This window comes from Eleutherodactylus coqui, chromosome 3 (genome assembly GCF_035609145.1).
Source record: "Eleutherodactylus coqui strain aEleCoq1 chromosome 3, aEleCoq1.hap1, whole genome shotgun sequence".
Lineage (NCBI taxonomy): Eukaryota > Metazoa > Chordata > Amphibia > Anura > Eleutherodactylidae > Eleutherodactylus > Eleutherodactylus coqui.
The window spans coordinates 85708497-85733897 of NC_089839.1; the positions used below are offsets into that span (position 1 = coordinate 85708497).

Below are 25401 nucleotides of genomic sequence, written 5' to 3' on the forward strand. Positions count from 1 at the left end.
ATCTCTTGCCAGCTTATAACACGGAGCAAATACTGTGTCAATGGTGGTCCTCCTTCCCAAAGTAACAAAATTAATCATAGAAAGAAAATCACTTTTGGGTACGTTGTTCCTTCCACAAACAGGCTCAGCAATAGTTAAGGTAGATCTATGGTGTGCGACCACACTGACCCCCCCATATATTAGCTTCCAGAAGGTTAACTGCAGTCTCTCCTGTTTTGTATGCAGCTTTAATAGGACTTCCAAAGAGGTGCATAGGGTGTCTACTGAACCTCTGTATGATTCCGATTTCATATGAATGCATATAAAGTTTTTTCCATCATGGCATGTGCTTCTCAGGTTGGGAAAAATATCTCCATACAGATGGCACCCAAAAGAGCCTCTACTGCAGCAAGTGGAATTCGTGCAACTCCATTCGCCCTCGGTGGACAAGCCCTACAGGCTATGGACACACAGCTCTGTTAAGACAAGAGCATAAACTTAAAGATATTTTTCACATTCAATTTTAACATCTTTTCTTAATTCTTGCTTTCAGGAAAGGAGCAAATGTTAACTCAAAAAGACTATGAAAGTTCATCATTGACAGAAGTGCGCGCACTACTGAGGAAACATGAGGCATTCGAGAGCGAACTGGCTTCTCGCCAAGACCGAGTGGAGCAGATTGCTGCCATCGCCCAGGAGCTGAAGTATGTTCCACTCACAGACTCGCAGCTGCTGACATTTAGCTGATAAAACTATTTCCGTGGCATTCAGTAGTGTCATAGGTACTGTGTAAAAGAATTCCTAGCATAGTTTGGTAAGAATATTATCTTGGGCTTTTCACAACTCTCTTCTTTTAATGGCTAAATTTAGTCATTACTCAGAATTGTTCAGCTTATACAATGACTCGACGGCTATGTGGTTTCATTACTCCATTCTACAGAATATTTATCAGCAGCTGCTGAATAGGTTTTTATCTATTTTAATCATCTTCTGGTTTTCTTAATAATATGAAGAAAATCCTAGATATTATTTAAAATGCGTAATGTGAAGCTCCAAGGTTGCAATGGCAAAGTTTGTAACAGGGCCTTTAAGCCGCCTTGGGTGTCAAGTCTTGGATGCAACCAGCCTTAGCTGGTATTACGTTTGTGCACGGCATATGAAAGGCTAACAACACAATTGTAATCAAACTACTAGTGACGACCTGTCTGTCGGTGTGTGAGTGAGTGGGTTTGTGAGTGACTTACATGCTCCGCCTCTGATCACTGGATGGTGATGTCATCAAAGGTCTTTCATCCCCAGTGAGGAAATTACATGCTCTGTCCCTGATTACATGTCGGTGACATCATCATAGGTCCTGTACACGCACGGCTGCTGCCTGGCTAGGTGTTCGTTAGTATTCCATAGGAATTGAGGCCGCAGGGGGTTTGTAGTCTGCCCCTAAATCTGCACAAGGATGCAGGATCTTTGATGTCACCATCATGTGATAAGGGGCGGAGCATATAATTCCCTCACTGGCGATAAAGGACCTTTGATGACATCACCATCATGTGATCAGGGGTGGAGCTTGTAAGTCATTCACTTGGGATGAGCGTCACTGTCATGTGATCAGGGGTGGAGCATGACGGTGATGTCATCACAGGTCTTTCATCTCCAGTGCTGTGCTGTTTCTAATCCCTGTTGTATGGGATGAACGATGTATGTAGCAGTGCTGTCTGTGTGACGTGCGTGTAGCACAGCTGTGTGGTGCATCACGCCACCAGAAACACTAGTACTATAATTTACTAATAATTATTAGTATATTTATGACTGGATGGAAAAGTATTCACTCAAGACCGGACACAGATCACCAAGCAGACCAAGTGTGAAACTTTTGAAAGGGGGAAGCCTGACCCTACACAACAGAAGTCTGGGAACCTTGCCTAAAAGGACAGCCCCACATAAGAACCTAGGGTAAACAATGACTCGCCCTAGTTAGGAATGGGCAAAGAGGCAGAGATCAGAAGACAGGGTCAGAGCATCTTCAGACACAGCAAACCACAGACAGGACATAGTTCACACCAGGTGTCTGCACACCTACATATGGAGGGAAATTCAGACATACACCGAAACAGAACATAGTTCAGGCCAGGCATCTGCACATCTAGTGATGGAGGGGAAATCAGGCATCTTCACACCTAAGGACGGGTGGGTTCAGACATCCTTGAATCTAAGAACGGAAGGGGTACACCAAACATAAACCAAACAGAATATAGTTCACACCGGGCGTCTGCACACCTACAGATGAAGGGGACACCAAACAGAACAGCATGCATACATAATATACTTAGGGTAATGTAAGGAGATGATGAAGTAAGTATAATGACCAACTTCCTCTAACTAGAGGGGCTGGTATTAATGTGCAAAGACCTGTGGTGATTGGCTGTCTAGAGCAAACCACCAAATCAGCCAGCCTAATCAACCCCACACTACAAGACCCAGGAGTACAAACTATCATAACGTGACAGCTAGACCCTTGAACTTAAAATTGCGCATATCCCTGCTCCATTTATACTTAGAGCTATTATGAAGCCTCCAATGTGGCCATTGACACGAACATACACTCAAATATTATGTATAACCATGGCCAAGAGAAAAAGTGCACATGCACACTTGTAGCCATGACTTTCATTCTACCCCTCGCTCATGTTTTTCATTTTCAAAAAATGAGATTGCTTCTAACTTAAAAGATACAGGGAAATTTTTTCCAAAGTAAAGTAATATTGACTGACTAGCGCTTCACAAGATCACTTCCAGGTTTTTCAAATGATATAGAAGGAACCACAGAATGCAAATAAACCATTTGTATGTAGTAATTGTTTTGGCCCACTGTTGGAACCCAATCGTATTATGTCCTTTTCTGCACTCAGTGAGCTGGACTATCATGACGCAGCCAGAGTTAATGAACGATGCCAAAAAATTTGCGACCAATGGGACAGACTTGGAACATTAACCCAGAAAAGGAGGGAAGCTCTGGAGGTGGGTTATATAACACACTGAGAATATGATGCATATTCTGTAAGGATTCTGATGCAAGAAAATGTGAACAAAGTTTTCCATATTTATTTGTATGTCATCCTTCAGCTGTACTGCTAGAATAAATCCTGCTCATATAACTTTACAGAAAACATAGACATAGGAATGCATGATTTATGGAAACTGATAGGACTACAAATCAAAATAAGTGTCAACAAAGGAGAGCAGAGTTTTAATAGCTGTCAGGCCTTTCCCTGCTAGAATAGGAAATGATATGCAAATGTCCTTCCTCAACTTTAATGAATACAACTCTTAAATTACACTCTGAATTTGGCTGTAGAACAGAGGCTGAAGTGTGTTGGCCTTGGTGAATAGAAGCTCTGCTTTCATATTATTCCTACCATTAGATGTGTAAATGAGGTTTGATAAATAGACATGACTTATGCCCTGGCATCATTTAAAAAAAAAATGCAATAAATCAAGAATAAGTATTGAAATCAGGGTTGGGTTGTTGACTACCCAGCTCACCGCAGACCTCTGTAAGAGTTCATGTACACAGTTACATATATAGATTTCTACAGCTTTACTTTCTAACATGTAAAATATAAGGCAAAGTAGTTATAGTGTCATAATTGTTCTACAAGGTGAATGTTCTGCTCATCTGCTCCATAATTTCAAAGAATAGTAATGGTGTCGTTGGAAAAACTGAAAGAAAACAGTATTATGTAGTTTAGGCGACTGGGTTGAAAACAATAGCACTTACATGGTACCGTTACTTGTCCTGACTACCACCAACTAAGGCCCAATGCAGACGGGTGTATTTGCATTGTGGAATCTAGAACTGGTGTCTGCCCATAACATGCTATGGAAAATCACTTTTCCATTTTCACGAGAGGATATCCATTGCAATTTTCCGCTCGCGGAGGGAAAATCGCAGCATGTTCTATTTCAGCATGATTTCCTCGCAGACGGCCTTCATGGAAGTCAATGGAAGCCATCCGATCCATGGCCTGTCTGCAGCTGTCACTACAGGCGGGCTGCAGAATTCGCATCATCGCCTAGTGACAGCGTGGCGTCATCTGTGCTGCACATGTGCGCCGGTCGGCACATCCACAGCACAGAGAAGAAGACAGCGGACAGGTACACAGGGGTTATCCGGTCGGATTCTGCTGCGGGATCCCACTTGCTGAATCTGACCCGGCTGTGTGCATTTGGCCTAAGGCTTATAACCATTTTGTCATGTATACCAAGAAATAACAGTTTTCCAAACTTCGTACTGGCTGATTACATTGTTAAGAACACACAGTAGAAAAAAGGTAAATTGAACCTCAACACTGTCAATTACGACAGTATTTGCAGCTTAAACGCACTCAGTTCGTAGGTAGCAACAATACTCACCACACTCTACACAATCCTGAAGAAGTTTGCAATAACCTCAACACTAGTGTCCATAATTCCTAGTCTAAAACCTAATAGAAGTCCACAGTTCACTGCTAGTTTTCAAAGCATGCTTACACTTACCAATGCCTCTAAAGAATGGCGTCTTTCTTGCTATCATAATAGCAGGCATGCTAGTCCCTGAAATATCACTATCAGTCTGCACAAAGCTTGGCCTTCAATAAGGCCAACCTCACTTACCACTCAATGCAGAAGCACTTGTTGCTGTCTGGTCTTGGTTCCAGACAGGGTGCTCTGGCTTTTCTTGCTTCTAATACTGTACAGTGCAGTTTTCCTGGAAGTTCACTCACATGATGACACAAACAGCACAAGCTGGCCTCATAGTCCTTTGGCCTTCAGCAGTTCTTCATTATGCAGCAGCAGCAGCCTCTCCTTGTACACAAGTCCCTGCAGATAGTGACATGCTCAGCCTTAGCACAGCACTTCCTCTGTCACAGTACCAGCTGCTGCCACTTCCTGCTTTTTGTCCCAGCAGATGCTTTCCACTTTGCCAGTTCCTATGCCCAGCTCTCACAGTCCCTGTGCTGCTCTGATTGTGCAGCTCAATTTCTTTTATTATACAGGCCGCAGCCAATCAGTGAATGTTTTTTGGGCATGCTCAGTTTAAATTGTTGCACAATTGTTGCATGTGACCAACTTGTTGCAAATTTTGTCACATCTCTGCCCATCACCATAGCCTTTTAGGGGATGCCCAAGTTATGGAAACAGTGTAGCTTGCTGTCCTATGCTGTTTCTGTAATTCACATTAATTTGTATAGGAGTTATGGAAACAGCATAAGACAGCCCACTCACTTGTTTGTGTACTTCTAGCCACATTGGCTGCAATGTATAGGGACATATTCTTATCTGAGCCATGATGTGTCAAGATGGGAAAACTCTTTTAACTGACCTTAGATGTGTTCACACTAGAGAGGTTGGATGACTGGTGGTTATTTATTGGCCCAAAAGGAAATGATACATTTCTCTTCATGCCATGTCACAAGCTACAAATTACAAAAAAAGAGTATAACAAGAACTAGTTTGTCGTAAGTGGCTAATTTAACCTTTTGCTTTAACACTTATGAATTGCCATTTTAAACCAGCCATGTACAACTTCTTGAAGCTTGACCTCTCCTTACTATAGGTCTTTTGAAATGTACAATACCGAGAACTTGCCGTACTTACAGTGGCTATTTTAGACTTTTTGTTCTGTTTTTCTCTATACAGCGAACTGAGAAGCTCTTAGAAACTGTTGATCATCTTCACCTGGAGTTTATAAAAAGGGCCTCACCTTTTAACATTTGGATGGAGGGAGCTATGGAGGATCTCCAGGACATGTTTATTGTCCACAGTGTGGAAGAAATTCAGGTAAGCCAATAAATTATGGCTGTATACAATGATAATATACAAGATGCAATAAAAACACAATGAAGATCTAGAAAATATAGAATCAATTAGTCTACATATTCATAGACCTAACTTAAAGGGGTGGTCTCGCGAAAGCAAGTGGGTCTATACACTTCTGTATGGCCATATTAATGCACTTTGTAATATACATCGTGCATTAAATATGAGCCATACAGAAGTTATTCACTTACCTGCTCCGTTGCTAGCGTCCCCGTCGCCATGGATCCGTCTAACTTCGGTGTCTTCTTGCTTTTTTAGACGCGCTTGCGCAGATGCATCTTCTCCCTTCGGCTGGTCTTGGAAGCATCGGAGTTTTGGCTCCGCCCCCTTTTCGCGTCATCGCGTAGCTCCGCCCCCGTCATGTGCCGATTCCAGCCAATCAGGAGGCTGGAACCGGCACACGTCATGGGGCGGAGCTACGCGATGATGCGTACAAGGGGGCGGAGCCAAAATGCCGATGCTGCCGAGCGGAGCCGAAGGGAGAAGAAGGGAGAAGACGGATCTGCGCAAGCGCGTCTAAAAAGGCAAGAAGACACCGAAATTAGACGGAACCATGGCGACGGGGACGCTAGCAACGGAGCAGGTAAGTGAATAACTTCTGTATGGCTCATATTTAATGCACGATGTATATTACAAAGTGCATTAATATGGCCATACAGAAGTGTATAGACCCACTTGCTTTCGCGAGACCACCCCTTTAATAGCACACAAACCTATTACTCAGAAAGTTGTCTTCTTTGGGCGAGGAGCTAGTCTAGTTCTTCCTAACCCTTATTATTAGAGTTATTGCTCGGCGTAATGATTGTTGAGGTATAAAATAGCCATATGGGATGAAACTGAAAGTGAGGAGACACAGATTAGATATTAGAAAACACTTTTCGACAGTGAAGGTGATCAAGGAGTGGAACAGGTTACCACGGGAGGTGGTGAGTTCTCCTTCAATGGAAGTCTTCAAATAGAGGCCGGACAGACATCTGTCTGGGATGATTTAGTAAATCCTGCATTGAACAGGGGGTTGCACCCGTGGCCCTGAAGGCCCTTCCCAACTCTACATTTCTATGATTATATGATATTTATTCTCTTTCAGAAATTAATTACTGCTCATGAACACTTTAAAGCTACACTGCCGGAAGCAGACGGTGAAAGACAAGCAATTATAGGCATCCAGACTGAGGTGGAGAAAGTGATACAGAGCTATAACATTAGAGTGTCTTCAGTTAATCCATATAGCTCTATTACTCTGGATGAGCTCCGCACCAAGTGGGAAAAGGTAATAACTGAACAAGAATCATCACTACTATAATATACTGTTTATTGGAGGTTATTATGCAGTGGTATAAATGCATACAGCATATTCCTCCATAGAGTATTCAATGCAAACAGCATTTTCTAGTTTACATTCATGGTATCAATTCTTCATAGATCCCAAGATAATAGACTCTGCGCTCTGCCATTCAATAGAAACGTTTTTTGTCTTTTTCCCAGGATTGTGTGCATTAGAGTATTTGTTCTATTTAGGTCATACTCAGGAGGTATCATAGGCTTATAAATCAGGTATGCCTAATTATATATGTGATGCATCAGAGAAGAACATAGTGTGAAACACTCAAGTGATATTTATAATGAAGCATGTTTATTACTGCAAAGCAGTGATAATAATCGTCCAACTATCAAAGTGTGACTTTTCACTAAAGCGCATCTGAGTTTTCAAAAAGTTTTCAAAAGACACCCAGATCTTCATTGAGTTCTATCAATTCAGTTTTTCATGTAGATTTTCCTGTTTTTTGCTGTCCTGCTGTTTGCAATCCACTGTCCTAGGCCAGCCATTCTGCTAGTACGGTACTAGTCAAAACTGCCTCCCACACGTCCCATGCTGCCTTGCACAGTCCTGCTGCAATCTGCTGCAAGGCAGCATCTGAATGCCTGCCTCTCTGCTGTATGCAGTAACTGTCAGTGTCCCCACATCCATGTTACTAGAGAAGCCAAATGCCTAATGACAGCCAGTGAATTGCAAAGGTGCTGGAAGAGAGACCCTTAGTGAGAGGAACTTCAAATTTGATTTTTAGTGCTATAACAAAAAAAAATACAATTATATCACAGGACTGATGATACACACATAAGCTGTTAGATTACATACGTTGTGTGAAAAGTAGGAGCACATTTAAACAAAGAATAACAGTCTTTCCTGAAACTAGAATGCCCCTCTCAGGCTCTGTTCACACCAGTATTGTAAGTTGGGTTTCAAAGGAACCATGACTGATATAATGGATCAATTTCAATCTGTTTTGGAAGAAATCTTGAAAGAAGTTTAAGATGTTTCATGACCATTTTTTTAACCCGGTAAAGAAGTGGAGAGGTGCTCACTATTTGCTTATGACAATGTAACGGAAACTTGAAAGAATTTACAGTGAGCTAAAATCCGTATAAACAGGACTTTATGTTGTATTTTATGACAACATAAAAAAATATAAGATCTTGAACATTGGGCATTTACTTATTGCATTTATTGCTTGTGGCTAGATTAACAAGCTGATTAGCAATTGGTTATTATGGTGCAAACGTATACTATTGTACTGAGTAGATCCCTTTCATTTTATACATTGATGGGCACTAACAAGGAGATCAATGTAAGCTGATAAATTGACATGCTATTAACCTTTAAGGTTACATTCATACAGTACATATTTTCAGCAGCGGAAGAGTTACGGTAAATTGGTGGCAAATTCTATGTGTGAACATACCCTTCAATTCACTTGTCAAAGGTTACTCTAAAAAAAATCTATATATTAAAAGGGTTTCTCACAGACTTTCAAAAAGGTTCAAGGAATGGGACAAAATGATAAACTGCAGTACTCACCAATTAGATGTCTCCCTGGTCCGGTGCAGTCTTTCTGGTCCTGGAAGCTTCATCTGGAAGCTCCTATAATGGTCACGTGCCATTCAAGTTATTGCTACAAACGATCACTAGTTTCTGCAGTCATGTGTACCTGAATTGCACATGACCACTGAGGTCAGTGATTGGCTGCAGAAATCATGTGAGCGATGAATTGCAAGTGTAGCAGGTTTCAGGACTGGAATGGTGGGGATCAGAGTGGCTGCACTGGACTGATTACTGCAGCTTGCTATTTTGCCCCATTCCTTGCCATTAGGCACTTTTCTTAAAGTCTTGGTTGACATACCTTACCAAGACTTATTTGGAAAATTTCTATTAAAAGTGCCCATGTACAGGCTCTTATTTAGATCTAGTTTGCTTTATATATTTGTTTACTACACAAAGTACAACATAGGAAAAATATGAAACCGCATGTTTATAGGACTAATGTGTGGTGAGCACATGTCTCTACTCCTGAATAGGCAGCTTTATCTATTGCAGAAACATACAGGGAAATTGATGTCTTTAACAAGTCCTTTCTGGTTGTCATCAAGCAGCACCATCAAACTGCTATTAGATTCCATAAATGACTTTGTAGTAGAAGTGGCACCAGGCCTGGAAGAGTAACACTATTGCCCGCTTACATGAGAATACAGCTCTGTAGAAACCTGGGCCGATTTCCCTTGTTTATAATGTTAATGTTATGTATGCAAACTAATACAAGCAAAAACAGTCTTATTTACAGATATTCTCGTAAATCCATTTAATTGTGGTGTGAGCAGTGAGTCCTCCCATATGTTTAAGGTCATGTCTAGTATTGGCACAGCTCCTCTTCATGGGAAAGCCATTAGTTATTTTTGGGAGCCTTGGTAAACTTTTTATTTTCAGGCATCTAGTTCTTTTCTAATACAAGACCTTAAAATATTCAGATTGGATGGATTTTATTGATTGTGAAATAGTACATATAGTTAATTGTGATATAATAAATAGCGTTGAGTGCATTGAAACAGTCAAACCCTATTTAGGGTCAAACGTTGCTAAAAGATGGGTTCAGCACAAGTCCGAACCACTTGTTTTGGGTAAACCTACTAGAAGAGGAGGAAGAAGAAGAAGTGGAAGAAGAAGACAAGTTCTTTTATTCCTTTTTCTTCTTCTTTTTTCTCTTCATTTACCTCCTCTTCTTCTTCCTTCTGTTGTACAGGGCTTCTATTAATCTTAGACAGTGTTATACACCAGTTTTAAGGGTGTTGATGAAGTTCAGATTTGCTGCAAAATAATTCAGACTTTTTGCCCAAATTTGACGAACCAACCGTATTGAACTTTTGAAAAGTTTGCTGATCATTAATTAAAAAATCACATTTTTTATGAAGGTGAAAAACTTGGACCTGCTAGAGACCAGGCTTTGCAACAAGAAATTGCATGTCAACAAGCTAGTGTATGCTTGTGCCTCCAGTTTGTTGCTCAGGCAAATGTCATAGGGCCATGGATTCAAATCAAAATCAATTGTGGGTCAAACTTTGCTAAAAGTCCAGTTTGGTGCAAACCTAGACCTCAGGTGTTTCATCTTGGCTGCAGCTATTAGAAGAAGAAAATGTATTCTTCTTCCTCTTTTTCTCTCTTCTTCTTCCCATTCTTCTTCTTCTTCCTTCTAATATACAGAGCTTCAATGGCTCTTAAACAGTGTTATACACCAGTTTTAGGTGGTGCTGATAAAGTTCAGGTTTGGTGTGAACTTGTTCGGACTAAACCAAACTTTTTGCCCAAATTTGATGAATCGGCTAAACTGAACTTTTGAAAAGTTTGCTCATCACTAATAAATCTAATTTTTTGTGAAGGTGAAAAGACTTGTACCTGCTAGAGACCAGGCTTTGCAAGAAGAACTGGCACGTCAACAAGCTAATGAACGCTCACGACGCCAGTTTGCTGCTCAGGCAAATGTCATAGGACCGTGGATTCAGAACAAGATGGAGGTAAGAAAATCAAAACTGATTTACAGTACATGTAATATAGAAGTTCAAGTCTCACACATTAAAACCATTACAGTCCAAGTCTATACTTGGCTTATTTAACTGTAATTTTTACATTTGGAGCACCTAGATTTTCATGTTAAAGCATCAAATATATGGTGCTTATATACTTTAGTGATAATGATAATGTGGAAAATAATTGCAGTTTTCTTGATATGTGATATCTGTACTGTACAGGAAGTAGCTCGTGGCTCCGTGGATCTCAGTATAACACTTGAAGATCAGATGAACAATCTCAAGCAACAAGAACACAACATTATCAATTACAAGCACAACATTGACAAACTGGAAGGCGATCACCAGATTATTCAGGAGTCACTGATCTTTGATAACAAACACACAAACTACACTATGGAGGTATGCAAAACTGTGATCCTTCCTTTCTAATGAGCTATATAATGCAGAATATTCACTATTATGTTGTTTAGTTCCATTATTTGGGTAGATATGAGATAGATATTAGATAGATAGGTAAGAGATAGATATTAGATAGATGGATATGAGATAATTAGGAAGATATGCAATAGATAGATAGATAGATAGATAGATATGAGATAGGTAAGAGTTAGATATTAGATAGATGGATATGAGATAAATAGATAATAGATAGATATGAGATAAATAGATGATAGACAAATAGATAGATGGATTGATAGATATGAGATAAATAGATGATAGACAGATAGATACGGTAGCTATAAGATAGATAGATAGATTACATAGATAGATTACATAGATAGATATGAGATAGATAGATAGATATATAGATATGAGATAGATAGATAGATAGATATGAGATAGATAGGAGATAGATATGAGATAGATAGATAGATAGATAGATAGATATGAGATAGATCACATAGATAGATCATAGATAGATAGATAATACATAGATAGTTAGATAAGAGATAGATAGATAGATAGATAGATAGATAGATAGTCTATAAACTGGCAAGTTGATTTTGTAGAAGGTGCACTCAAAAAAAGTGGAAAAATACTGGACCAATATTGCTTTACTAGTCCTATGAGAACTTGACCAACTTTTGTCTTCTTGTGCAGCACATCCGTGTGGGTTGGGAGCTCCTTCTAACTACAATAGCAAGAACAATCAATGAAATTGAAACTCAGATGCTGACACGAGATGCCAAAGGCATAACCCAGCAGCAAATTAATGAATTCCGCTCTTCATTCAACCATTTCGACAAGGTAATATAAATAATTATAGGTCAGTAGAATGGTGTGCGGTCGGTACGGATAGTTATTGTATTTGGTAGATAGATCTTGATATCTGTATATGGACAGCTAGAGATGAGCAAGCACGCTCGGATAAGTCAGTTACTCGAGCAAGCCTCGCTCTTCTCGAGTAACTGCATCCTTGTCCGAGCGTGCTCGGGGGGCGGCGGGGGTGAGCAGGGGGTAGAAGAGGGTAGCGCGCGGGGGGGGGGGGAGAGATCTTTCTCCCCCACTATCCCCCGCCGCCCCCCCGAGCACGCTCGGACAAGAATGCAGTTACTGGAAAAGAGCCAGGTTCGCTCGAGTAACTGACTTATCTGAGTGTGATCGCTCATTTCTAAGGACAACACAATGCTATTTTATTTTTTATGCTACTTTAGTATTGATTTCCAAACAGTAACATTTCCACAGTATGTTTTTAACAATACAATGTATCTAGTATATACTGCTTATCGATCAGTGCTGTCTAAGCCAGTGTCGGTGACTGACCATGCAAAAATCTCATGAGACATTTCTTTGCAACTCGTCGGTAATCTCAGGCAAGAACAGAATATGTTCTGTCCATCTGTTGGGCTGCATAGAACGCGACCTTATCAGTATGACTTCAGGAGAAATCCTTTCATGGCCAGCTATTTTAAGCGTGATACAATAAAGCTGTGTACATTGTGTTTAGTCTTATTTATAGACCGACAATCCATGAGAAGATACTGTTAAGCCAAGGTTATTTATTATCAAGCTTCATTGTGCAGAATAGAGAAAAGGGCTCCATGAGTACTACTGTACATCCCATTCGTCAAATTTAAGGAAAGTGTAAAATAAAATAATGTTCTCTTAGATAGATTCAAACACACAGTATAAAGTGTTTGGGGAATTTCTACATTACTTATAAACTTCCTAGTTCTGTCCCGCAATCACACCGTAGAGCATTTTCTAGTCCTCAAGCCAAACAAAGCTGCAGGTGAGATGGAGGTCTGAGCTATCGGTTTCAAAGGATATATTATTCACAAAGTCATTTCCAAATTTCCAACATGCTATAAAAACCTCTAGACTTTCCTTCATTCAAGAAAAAGATTTAGTTTAGTACCACTGCAGCAGTCACAGACTCAACAACTTCTGCCGCCGGACTGGAGCTGCAAGCTGGGTGAGTGGAAAGCCAGTAAGGAATGCTGCCCAGCCAGTGGCTAGTACAGGGGCTGCTATTATTACTGGAACTACTATGGGGTTCACTTACTACTGAGGCCAATATAGGCAACACTTACTAATGGGCCCACTATGGGGCTCACTATTACTAATGGGGCCACTATGATGAAAACTGTTACTTATGGGGCCACTGTTTGGGTCACTTACTATTGCAGCCACTATGGGGGTCAATGTTACTGCTGCAGCCACGATAAGGGTCACTATTAGTACTGGGGCCAATATAAGTGACACTTACTACTGGGGTCACTATGGGGGTCACTAATATTACTGTGGCCACTGTGATAGAAACTGCTACTACTGAGGTCAATCTTGGGGTCGCTTACTACTGTGGCCAGTATGGGATTTACTGTTACTACTGCAGCCACTATGGGTATCACTATTAGTACTGGTCCCACTATGGCAGTCAGTGTTACTACTGAGGCATCTATGGGAATCACTATCAGAACTCGTTCACATTAGCGTAAGCATGTTTCAGTTGTGCAAATAGGCTGCATATTTGCGCAATCAAAAATCACTTACGCCAGCGGTTTTCAGGCGATCCGGCATGTTTTTATGTGTGCAAATACACTGTGTATTTGCGTGCACAAAAACGAATACATGTAGGCTAATTGAAATGGTGGTCCAATACGCTGTGAATAAGCAGGTTTCCTGCATATTGACTGCGCATTTGTACCCGCCCATTCACTTCAATGGCTTATTGTGGTGCCTCACCTAAAAGCTACGGCCCCCTTCAAACAGCTGATTAGTAGGGTTGTCAGGAGTCGGACCTACCCTGATCTGATATTGATGATCTATTAGGTCACCAATATTTCAGTCCAGGAAAACCCCTTTAACCCTTTCCTGCTCCAGGGCGTAAGTTTACGTCCTGGGAGCGGGGTACTTCCCGCAACAGGGCGTAAACTTACATCCTGGGGATAGCGCAAGATCACATATGATCCCGTGCTATCTCGCAGCGGGGGTCGACTGTCAGTCACAGCCGGCCTCCCGCAGCAACAGCGGGGGGTGCATCGGAGATGCGCCCCCCCGCTGTTAACCCCTTCCCTGTCGCGATCTAAGTAGATTTCGGCAGGGAAAGAGTTCACAGAGGGAGCGCGCTCCCTCTGTGTCTTCGGCCTGTCACCATGGCAACAGGATGCCAGACACTGGCGTCCTGTGTTGCTAGTGCCTGAGATCGCTGTATAAGCAATAAGGCATGGCAGGGCAGTAGCCCTGCCATGCCTTATCACAGCGATCATCAGGGGTGTGGTGAAAGTCCCCCAGAGAGACACAAATGTTGTAAAAAAAAAGATTAAAAAAATGAATAAAAAAATGTAAAAAAAAATTTTGCTTTTTCTCAGATTAGCATAAAAAAGGTAAAAAAAAAATTAAAACCCAACGTATTTGGTATTGCTGCATCCGTAACAATGCATACAATAAGCTGTACGTGCATTTGACTGTGCACGGAAAAAAGCGTAAAAAAACGCTAAAAAACTGAGGCAAAATGCTAATTTTTAGCATTTTATCTCACTAAAAACGCAATAAAAGTGATCAAAAAAGCCGTATCTACCCCAAAATGGTACCAATAAAAACTACAGCTCGTCTCGCAAAAAATAAGCCCTCATAGAGCTCCGTACTTTAAAAATTAAAAAAGTTACAGGACTTTCAATGCAGCGATTTAGAAAAAAAAAGATTTTAAAAAAAAGAAAAGTTGCAGAAAAGTTGAAAAACCTGAAAAAATGTAAGAATTTTGGTATTGTTTTAACCGTACCGACCCGCAGAAAAAATGGATTGTCTTTAGAGATGAGCGAGCGTACTCGGAAAAGCACTACTCGCTCGAGTAATTTGCTTTATCCGAGTATCGCTGTGCTCGGGTCTGAAGATTCGGGTGCCGACACGGAGCGGGGAGCTGCAGGGGAGAGCGGGGAGGAACGGAGGTAAGATCTTTCTCTCCCTCTCTCCCGCCTGCTCTCCCCTGCTCCCCGCTGCGACTCACCTGTCAGCCGCAGCGGCACCCGAATCTTCAGACCCAAGCACAGCGATACTCGGATAAAGCAAATTACTCGAGCGAGTAGTGCTTTTTCGAGTACGCTCGCTCATCTCTAATTGTCTTATTTATGCTGCATGATTAATGCTGTAAAAAAAAATCTATGGCAGAATTGATGCGTTTTCTCTTCCTGCTATCATGAAAAAAAAAGTTTTACAATATAGTCTATGTACCCAAAAATGATGCCGATAAAAACTACAGTTTGCCACGCAAAAAACAAGCCCTCATACGGCCGCGTCGACGGAAAAATAAAAAAGTTATGACTTTTGATAAATGGAGAAGAAAATCCGCCCAAAATCGGTGCGTCCTTAAGCCCTAAATAGGCCATGTCATTAAGGGGTTAATCTGTAGCCAAATCAAAGGGCTGCCTACTTAATGCACAGACATCCCAGGTCCTACAGAATTAGAGATTATCTTTGTAGCACCTGTCCACTCTGGCTAATAGGTAACTGTGCTGATCCAATAACCACCATCTATTAACTTGGAATTCCCTAGAGTTTGAAAACAAGTTTTCAGAATGAGACCCAGCCCCATTAAGTCTCTGCACATTCGGAGTGAAAGCATAATCCCAGTGGTCTTTTTCCCTCTAGTATGATGTAATGATTGTTAATTAGGATTAGAGCTTTCAATGTATCGTTCTAATTACTCCCATGTTTTTTCTTGATTACACATGATATAATCTGTCTACTTTTTTGAAAACTGTAAACTGTATTTTGCAATAATTATGACAAAACATGGCACTAATGACTTAAAATGTCTCTCAATATGCTCTACCAACAGAGGAAAAAGGGGATGATGGATCACGAAGACTTCAGGGCTTGTCTCATTTCAATGGGTTATGATCTGGTAAGTAATGCGAATTATACTGTTGCTAATACAGTGAAACCTTTCCAAATGACCACCCTTTATCTAGATCAGATCTCCTGTGACCAATATCAAGTTACTTCCAATCCCAGTTGTTTAATTACCAATCAACAAATATCATGTCTACTGGAACTCATTACTGCAATTCACATGCGGCACAATCCAACTAGTGCCACAATCACTGTTGGATTGTTGGAGGGACATTAGGGGTTGATCTCTGCTGTATATGTCCACCCATGAATGAGATAATCAACACCACCCTATCTGGATGGATACTATATCACTCTAACCCGAAGATGCATGAACATCAGTGACTTTTATAAAACAATAGAAGATAATGTGACTGGTGAATGTAAAGGTACCCTTACGCAGGGCGATTTTCGCCCAAATAATCGCTGGAAACAGCAAATTGGGACAATAGTCGTTCCATGTACACCCGGCTACCGACAGGGCACTGAATGAGAAACTGCTCAATTATCGGAGTTGCTTGCTTTTTAGCTCACTTAAAAACCAAGGTGCTATCAGCTCAAGTAAACAGGCTCATTCATCTATGAATGCCTGCCGGTTTGCAATGAATGGAGATGAGTCGGCCAGATCTCTGTCCCGCTCCATCTCCATTCTCCAGTCAGTGGGACGGCTGTTGGGGGCTTATGCGCCCAACAGTTGTCCCATATAAAGGTACCTTAACTCTGCTGGGTGTTAGGAAAGAATGACAGCAAATCCGATGGGCCCTATAATGGGTGTCATTGGTGAAGGTCATCTGGACAATTTGCTCCCTTAAAGGAGCACTAAACATAGAAGATGTGCAAAGAAAAAAAAGATCCCAGCCCTTTGTCCTGAAATCTCTTTCTTTTGGCCCTTTTACACACAACGAGAAATGCACGATTCTCGTTTGCCCGAGTGAACAAGCTGATGATGTCATCACCAGCTCATTCACACAGGGATAGCTTGCTCAGTTCAGTTCTCATTCAATTCTCATCCAGCGCTTCACATTTCTATGTGAAACACTAAATGGGGAGGGTTTAAATGCAACAAGTGAATAAGCCGCCTGCTAAAACTGACCGACGAACGAAAAGTGAACTATTCTCATTCGTCGGTCGGTTGTTGGCTCGCGTTCAAACTGAATGATTATCGTTCACTTTAGTTCATTTTAACAATTTTTTGAATGATAATCATTACGTCTAAATGCACCTTTGCCTTTAGTCTGATATTACAATTCAAGATAAGATATATGTACAGAAATTTTCTCTAAGTGTAGTACGGGGTTAATTACCGTACATATAAAAGTGCAATAAATATGAAACACACACCCTGTTATCCTACACAGTGTCTTTGTCTATAGTTATCTTAGTATATTCATGGCAGGTCATATTTTATCATATGTGATTGCTTTAGGGAGAGGCGGAGTTTGCTCGGATTATGGTTCTGGTTGATCCCAATACTACAGGATCAGTGTCCTTCCAGTCGTTTATTGACTTCATGACCAGGGAGACAGCCGAAACTGATTCAGCGGAGCAAGTTGTCGCAGCATTCAGAATTCTGGCTGCTGATAAGGTCAGTAAAATTTTTTTTTTACTTTTTCATCCGTTAAATGTCTGAAACAGATTGTCTGGACACAAGACCAGTATTAAAGGAAATATGTCAATTTGAACATGCTATCCAAACTGCAGGCGTCATGTTGTGGAGCAGGCGGAGCTGAGCAGGTTTATATAGTTTTATGGGAAAAGATTCAGTAGAACTTGTATTTTATTCATTTACATCTCTGCACATTCTGAGCTGAACAGTCCTGTGGGCGGAGCTATCAGCAATTGGCAGCTACCCCTGTATGTACAGTCATCACTGATAGCTCCGCCCACTGGACTGTTCTGTTCAGAATGTGCAGAGATAGAAATGAATAAAATAGAAGTTACACTGAATCTTTCCCCATAAAACTATTTACCAATCTGCTCAGCTCCTCCTGATCTATAACATTATGCCTGCAGTCTGGACAGCATGTTCAAGCTGATAGTTTCCCTTCAAAGGGATTATCCTATAAACAACATATCACCTATGCATGGTGTAGATGATAAATATATTATCCTTGAGGGTCCCACTGCTAGGCCACCACAGATTCCTAGAACAGGGGGGGTCTTCAACACCTGTTCTTACCTCTATCAGTGCCGTAGACTTTGAATGGAGTGACAGGGTGGATCCATGACCACCACTCCATTCAAACTCTTCAAGAATGGAGGCTTAGTATTCCCTTTTAGCAACTGATAGGAGTCTCAGTGTTGGGCATTTACTTAAATAAGACACATGTAGAAGGCGATAATAAGTGTCAACTGCTTTCAAAATTGGTTGATATCTAGCTACTCATCAGGGCTGATAGACAACTCCATGTTTTTGTTAGGCTATAGAATGATTTGTTACTGTAGTACATCATTTTCTTGTTTGTTTGGTCCCTACAGCCTTACATATTAGCTGACGAACTTCGTAGAGAACTTCCTCCAGAACAAGCCAAGTATTGTATTTCCAAGATGCCTCCATACAGTGGGCGCGGTGCCGTCCCCGGTGCTCTAGATTATACCTGCTTCTCAGCTGGTTTGTATGGAGAAAGTGACCTGTAACTGGTTTTCTGTAGGATGCTCGGCTCCAGCCCTAAAATGTAGACTGTGTGTTTGCAGACTTTGAATGAGCTTAAAAGGAAACAGGCATTAAAATATATGTGCTTCAAGTGCGGTGTCACACTGAAACATGAACATTTTCTTTTTTTTGTCTAAGTAAATATTAATCTGTGAATATGTGTTTTATTTCTGTGGGAAGCAGTTGTAGGTATTTACCTTACATTATAGTATTGCTTTGTCACTTATTAGAATTAGGACGGTTTCACATGACTGTAATATGGCTGGATTTTAAGATGGTTGCAACATCCAGATGCCAGTTTGTACTGATCACTATGTAGGGTATGGTGTAAAGGAGTCAGGGTGGTTTCACATCTACAGCGGGGGTTCCGGTTTTCTGCTCCATTTGGGAAGCAAGAAAAGGGATTCCCCTGGCTGAATGGCTCTTTTGTATGATGGATCCCGAAAAACTCCAAACAGACCCCATTGTCTATAATAGGATTCATTTGCTTTCTGCTCAGCTGCACGTTTTTCGCTCAGTGCATTTCTTTGTGACGAATCTGCAACGGAACCTCCGACCGGAGGCGCCAATGCAGGTGTGAAACCACCCTTTGAAAATAGCTGGCCTAACTCCAGGATAAATCATCTATACCTGATCAATAGGGGTCCACTGCTGGAGATCCCCATGCATCAGCTGACTGAAGGGGTTGCGGTGCTCATGGAAGCGCTACAGTCTCTTCAATGTTTACATGTGAGCACGACTGTGTTTGTACTCAGAACGCAGTATTATATATAAAGGCTGTTCTGCGTATTATAGACTTGTCCATCCACTTCAATACAGCCCCTTCAATCAGCCGATCGGTGGTATTGATGGCCTGTTCTTGGAATGGGCCATCAATTTTTAAAGGCTGGCTAACCTCTTTTAAGTTTGATTTAATAAAACTGCAGGGGTTGGGCACTCTGGCCATAATGCAGACTCAATTTTATACCTGGGTGTGGCCAGCCTTAAATGTAGTACAACTGCTTAACATACATTAACTTCAATTTCTAATATGCTTCTGGTTGTACTTTTTTTTAATTCTATGGGGTCGGAGGAGTTGCTGCAGCACAAATCAAACAAAAAGTTACGTAATCTACGCAACATTAATCAATATTAATGAAATCAGACATGATCTGAAGCGTAATGCACAAGTATTGTAGATTGAGCTACAATTTGGTTTGCTGCATTGGTCAATATAGTTAGTTCTACCTTGCCAACATATTGCCTACACATACACCAATGTTTGTCACAAAAGGTTCCCATATAATATGTGCTTACGGTATCTGAGAAATAAGCCCTTCAAGGACTGGTAAACGATCAGACCAGCTATTGTTTCTTTATAATCCGCTTACCACTGAGTCAGAGCTTTATTTTACTCCCAACATCTTGCGGTTTGAATCATTGCTTTATATTTTTTTGTACTGCAGTTCTCTTATTACATTTATAGAGATAGTGACTGTGAAAATTCTGCTAGTTACCCTGGGAAACAGACTACAATTTAGATCCATCCCTTTGACATGCATGTTGCCAGATTAACACACATTTTTCTGAATTTTTGGTGTTTTTGGTGCATCTTATCTATTGTTTACATTTTTAACATGGACTTTTTCCGGTGTACTTCAAGTCCTAGAGCATGCAGTGTTTAAAAAAAACAAAGAAACAAAAAAAAAAAAGTAAAAGACAACACTAACCCGTAAAACACATCAAAGTCCAGAAGACCACATTTTATGTTATGTTTATTTTATTTTAGACTTTCAGCCAACCTCTGGCTACAGTATTTTTAGGAAAAAAACGCAGGAGGAGAATATGAAAAACTTATTTTTCAAAAGAACACTGGGCCTTATTTATCAAAACTATCTAAGGGTATGTTTACACAGGGCGAAAATGCTATGGACTGTCTGCACTGCATTTCCGCAGCAGATTTCACAGCATTTTCGCATCCAAAACAGAGTCACAATCTGAGCAATTGGTGCAGATTTTGACTTGAAATCACCTGTGTATTTGCAGCTGATTTCAGCTGATACAGTGCTTTCCTCCGAAGTCTTCGGCTGTCAGCACACTTCATCACCCAGTACCTGGTGGCGAAGACTTTGGCGGTGTACGCTATACAGCAGAAATCAGCTGAGAGTACGCATCTGATTTTGAGTCAGAATCCGCACCAATGGTTTTTTGACGTGGAAATTCTGTGAAATTTGCTGCAGTATTTCTGCTGCGGACATTCCGCAGCATTTCCGACCCATCTAAACATACCCCAAAAGAAAAGCCGTCTTCATTGACCATAGTAATCAATCATAGCTCAGTTGTACTGTGTGAAACCATCTTCATTTTGTGAAAGTTTTTACATACAATTTCATGAGCCGAACACAGGAGTGACTACGAAAGACAGAAGAAGCATCAGTCTTTCCTTTTTATACTTTTCCTTCTTTCTATATCCACTTTTGACAATGGCTCGAAAAACTGCATCAAAAACTGCTACAATAACTAACTGCATCTATAATAAGGCAGGAACCTGCTCTGCACATTGACCCCTTATTTGACTGACCAGAGCTGCATCATGAGAAAAACACACAAAAATTGTGACATAAGCAACATCTTATTTAAAGGCAATAGATTGGGGAGCCTGACGTCAATTGCAGCACTTGATGCCTAATAGACTGAACTGGACCTTTGCCTACTGCCTGGCTCTGAAGCGAGTCATGTCACCCGTCTCTTGTGTGAACTGCCATATGCGCCCCACATCACCAGCATATTATCACCAGTTAACCAGCTTAATATCAGCCCTGCATAGTCTCCTCCGGGCAGTAGTTGTGTGCCACATTGCAAGCTTACCACTAGCTTGATACCAGCCCATTAATTGCTGCATCACCAGTGCGTCCGCTGACTTAACCGACTTTGGCCCCTCTCTTTCCCTGCTTGCCATTTTTGCATAAATAAAGGGCCATAAACCAAGACCCCCAGCAGCTGATGCCTGTGCCATCTTGGTTAATTATCATGTCCCTACATGTAGTCCTACACTATCAAAAACAGGGATACTTGCAGCATGATTTGTCTCCCCCATGTCTCCTTCCTTTCCAATAAGCCCGCAGTGACACCCCCCGACCAGGGGCTCCTTTTTCCTATTTCTTTGTCCCCTGTCATTCTTTCCAGCCAAATAGCATAACTGTTATCTGAGCATCCGCCATGCAAAACCAGCAGAATTGTGAATTAAGCTTTAGACATAAATGGGGAAAGAAAACCTCATGTAACTTAGAAGTCATACATAAGTAAAGCGGGAAGTTTGCAAAGTTTTTTTGTAGATTTCATCTGTGGAATTTTAAAACAAAATGTTATTAAAAGGATGGCCATCTCTCATCACTTCTGTTCTGCTCGTTTCTGTAACCAATACGAGAGACAAAGATTTAATTTTTTCTGACTGACTCAGTCCACTGATTTACTATTGTAAAACATTTCATGTAAAATATGAACAAAGATTGCTAAAGTGCTACATAATAAACATGCAATCATATAATAAAGTCTTTGTGATTTTCTAATTCAAAATTCCCAGAAACTACAAGTATCATAGAAACCTGAGGGCAAGCGACACAATACAATGAAGGTACGTTCACAAGGGTCTGAAATGCTGCGCAATTTCCGTAGCAGAAAATTCAGCTGCATTTTCACATTTCAATGTCTCAAGTGAGGTAACACAAGGCTCTGTCCTGAGCCCAGTGTTCAACCTTTTCATAAATGATCTAGAGAAGGAAATTGAGGGGAAACTGATCAAATCTGCCAACGACACAATGCTAATAGGGATAGCTAACACTGGGGAAGAGAGAGAGTATTCAAAAAGATCTAGAAAAGTTTGAACAGTGGGCAGCAACTGGCAGTATGGTATTTAATAGAGAGAAATGCAAAGTCCTACATCTGGGCAAGAAAAATGAAAAAAGCACATACAGAATGGGAGGAATTGGGCTAAGCAGCAGCACATGTGAAAAAGACTTAGGTATACTAATAGATCATAGACTGAACATGAGTCAACAGTGTGATGCAGCAGCCAAAAAGGCAAACACAATTCTGGGATGTATTAAGAGAAGCATAGAGTCTAAATCATGTGAGGTAATTATCCCCCACTACTCTTCCTTGGTCAGACCTCAGCTGAAATACTGTGTCCAGTTCTGGGCACCCCAATTTAAAAAATATATCAACACACTGGAGCAAGTTCAGAGAAGAGCTACCAGAATGGGAAGTAGTCTGCAAACCATGTCCTATGAGGAGCGGTTAAAGGATCTGGGAATGTTTAGCTTGCAAAAAAAAAGGCTGAGAAACTTAATAGCTGTCTACAAATATCTGAAGGGTTGTCACAGTGCAGAGGGATCAGCCCTATTCTCATTTGCACAAGGAAAGACTAGAAACAATGGGATGATACTGAAAGGGAATAGACAGGTTAGATATTAGAAAAACCTTTTTGACAGTGAGGGTGATCAATGAGTGGAAAAGGGTGCCACGGGAGGTGGTGAGTTCTCCTTCAAGTCTACAAACGCTCATTTATATGAGCTTGATGGACATCCAATTCCAAAACTATGAGTCTTAATATAGAGTTTGGACTGCCTTCAAGGAAGGATTTCAACAAGATATTGGATTGTGTCTATAGGAATTTGTATCCATTCTGCAAAAAGAGCATTAGTAAAGTCAAGAGTAGATGTTGGACAAGAAGGTCATCAATCCATGTCTTTATGGTCGTCCCTTTGTGCACAGGAGCACATTAATGCTGGAACATGAAAGGATCTTTCCCAAATTGCTGCCACAGAGTTGGAAACTATAAAATATTCAAAAAGGGGTCAAAAAGTGAACTTGGAAACTACAGACCGATAAATCTTACTTCCATTGTGGGTAAAATGTTTGAAAGGTTTCTGAGAGATGCTATCTTTTAGGACCTCAAGGAAAATAGCTGTAGAACTCCTTATGAGCATGGGTTTATGAGAGATCGCTCCTGTCAAACTAACCTGATCAGCTTCTATGAGGAGGTAAGTCCTAGACTGGACAGGGGAGAGTCATTCGATCTTGTGTATCTGGGCTTTTCCAAAGCGTTTGATACTGTGCTGCATAAAAGGTTGGTATATACAATGAGAATGCTTGGTTTGGGAGAGAATGTGTGTAATTGTGTAATAACTGGCTCAGTGATAGCAAAGGGGGGTTATTAAGGGTACACACTTGGATTGGGTCATTGTTACTAGAGGGGTACCACAGGGGGCAGTATTGCACTCTATTCTTTTTAATATATTTATTAATGACCTGGTAGGATTGTACAATAAAATATTAATATTTGCAGGTGATTCAAAATTATATCCAGTAATTAACACAAGAGAGGACAGAATGTGGTTGCAAATGGATCTGGATAAGTTGGGGGCAGAAAATTGACAAATGAGGTTTAACACTCATAAATGTAAGGTTATGCAAATGAGCAGAGGAAGTACATGTCACCATTACACACTAAATGGGAAACCACTGGGAAACACTGACATGGAAAAGGACTTGTGGCTTTTAGTTAACTGTAAGCTTAACTGGAGCAACCAGTGTCAGGCAGCTGCTGCCGAGGTAAATAGGATCATGGGGTGCATCAAACGAGGCCTAGGAGCACATGATGAGAACATTGTTCTTCCTCTTTACAAGCCACTGGTCAGACCACACATGGAATATTGTGTACTGTTTTGGGCACCAGTACTCAAGAAGGACATATCAAAGCTTGAATGGGTACAAAGGCCAGCCTGGCAACCAAAGTAATAAATGGAATGGGCAGACCACAATACCGAGAGAGGTTATCAAAATTAGGGTTATTTTGTTTAGAAAAAAGAAGGATGAGGGACGAGCTAATAACTATGTATAAATATATCAGGAGACAATGCAGAGATCGCTCCTATCATATATCTATACCCAGGACTGTGAGTGTAACAAGGGGGCAACCTTCTAGAGGAAAGAAGGTTTCTACACCAACATAGAAGGGGGTTCTTTACTGTAAGAGCAGTGAGTCTATAGAACTCTCTGCCTGAGGACGTGGTAATGGCGAATTTGATAAAAGAGTACAAGAGGGGCCTGGAAGTCTTTCTTCCACTTTACAATATTACATATTATAATCACTGATTACTTCAGAATGGTTGTTAATGCAGGGATTATTCCGATTGTCAGATTTGAGTCGGGACGGAATTTTCTTCCCCTAAATGAGAAAAATTGGCTTATACCTCATTAGGATTTTTTGCCTTCATCTGGTTCAATATTGGGGGGTAATAGGCTAAACTGGATGGACATAGGTCTTTTTTCAGCCTAAAATACTATTTTATTATCTCATATATATACATATATATAAAGGTGAAAGCCCTCACTGACTGACTCACTCACTCACTGACTCAATTATTGACAGACTCGCCACTAATTCTCTGACTTCCTGCTGTCATACAAACAATTATCGCTCAAAAGCCATCTTTTGAGCGATAATCGTTGTGTCTAAACAGGCAGCCATCGCGCACTATTTGTTCATCGTTGACTTTTAGCAAGCTAGGATGCCAGCTGATAGCATTCTTTCAGCTGGTATACCACATGGAGCTCTCAGCGATAGCTCCAAGAACAAAGCAGCTCCTGCTGCTCTCCGCACTCCGTATCAGCTCAGCGGGATACCAGCTGACAGCTCCGAGAACAAAGCAGCTGTTTGCATATACAAAGCAACTGCTGTTCTC

The 25401-nt window shown here is 40.9% G+C and overlaps 1 protein-coding gene across 1 annotated transcript in view; it reads left to right on the top strand.

Annotated features, from left to right (window-relative positions):
• Nucleotides 1-22048, top strand: part of ACTN2 (actinin alpha 2) — an 83003-nt gene extending 60955 nt beyond the window's left edge. Inside the window, exons 12-21 of the mRNA XM_066595823.1 lie at nucleotides 533-683; nucleotides 2886-2994; nucleotides 5656-5796; nucleotides 6923-7105; nucleotides 10543-10677; nucleotides 10912-11091; nucleotides 11794-11940; nucleotides 15971-16036; nucleotides 17450-17608; nucleotides 18502-22048. Coding sequence (XP_066451920.1) covers nucleotides 533-683; nucleotides 2886-2994; nucleotides 5656-5796; nucleotides 6923-7105; nucleotides 10543-10677; nucleotides 10912-11091; nucleotides 11794-11940; nucleotides 15971-16036; nucleotides 17450-17608; nucleotides 18502-18660 — 1430 coding nt within the window. The 3' untranslated portion in view covers nucleotides 18661-22048. The remainder of the gene's footprint in view (nucleotides 1-532; nucleotides 684-2885; nucleotides 2995-5655; nucleotides 5797-6922; nucleotides 7106-10542; nucleotides 10678-10911; nucleotides 11092-11793; nucleotides 11941-15970; nucleotides 16037-17449; nucleotides 17609-18501) is intronic.
• Nucleotides 22049-25401: the final 3353 nt, after the last annotated feature.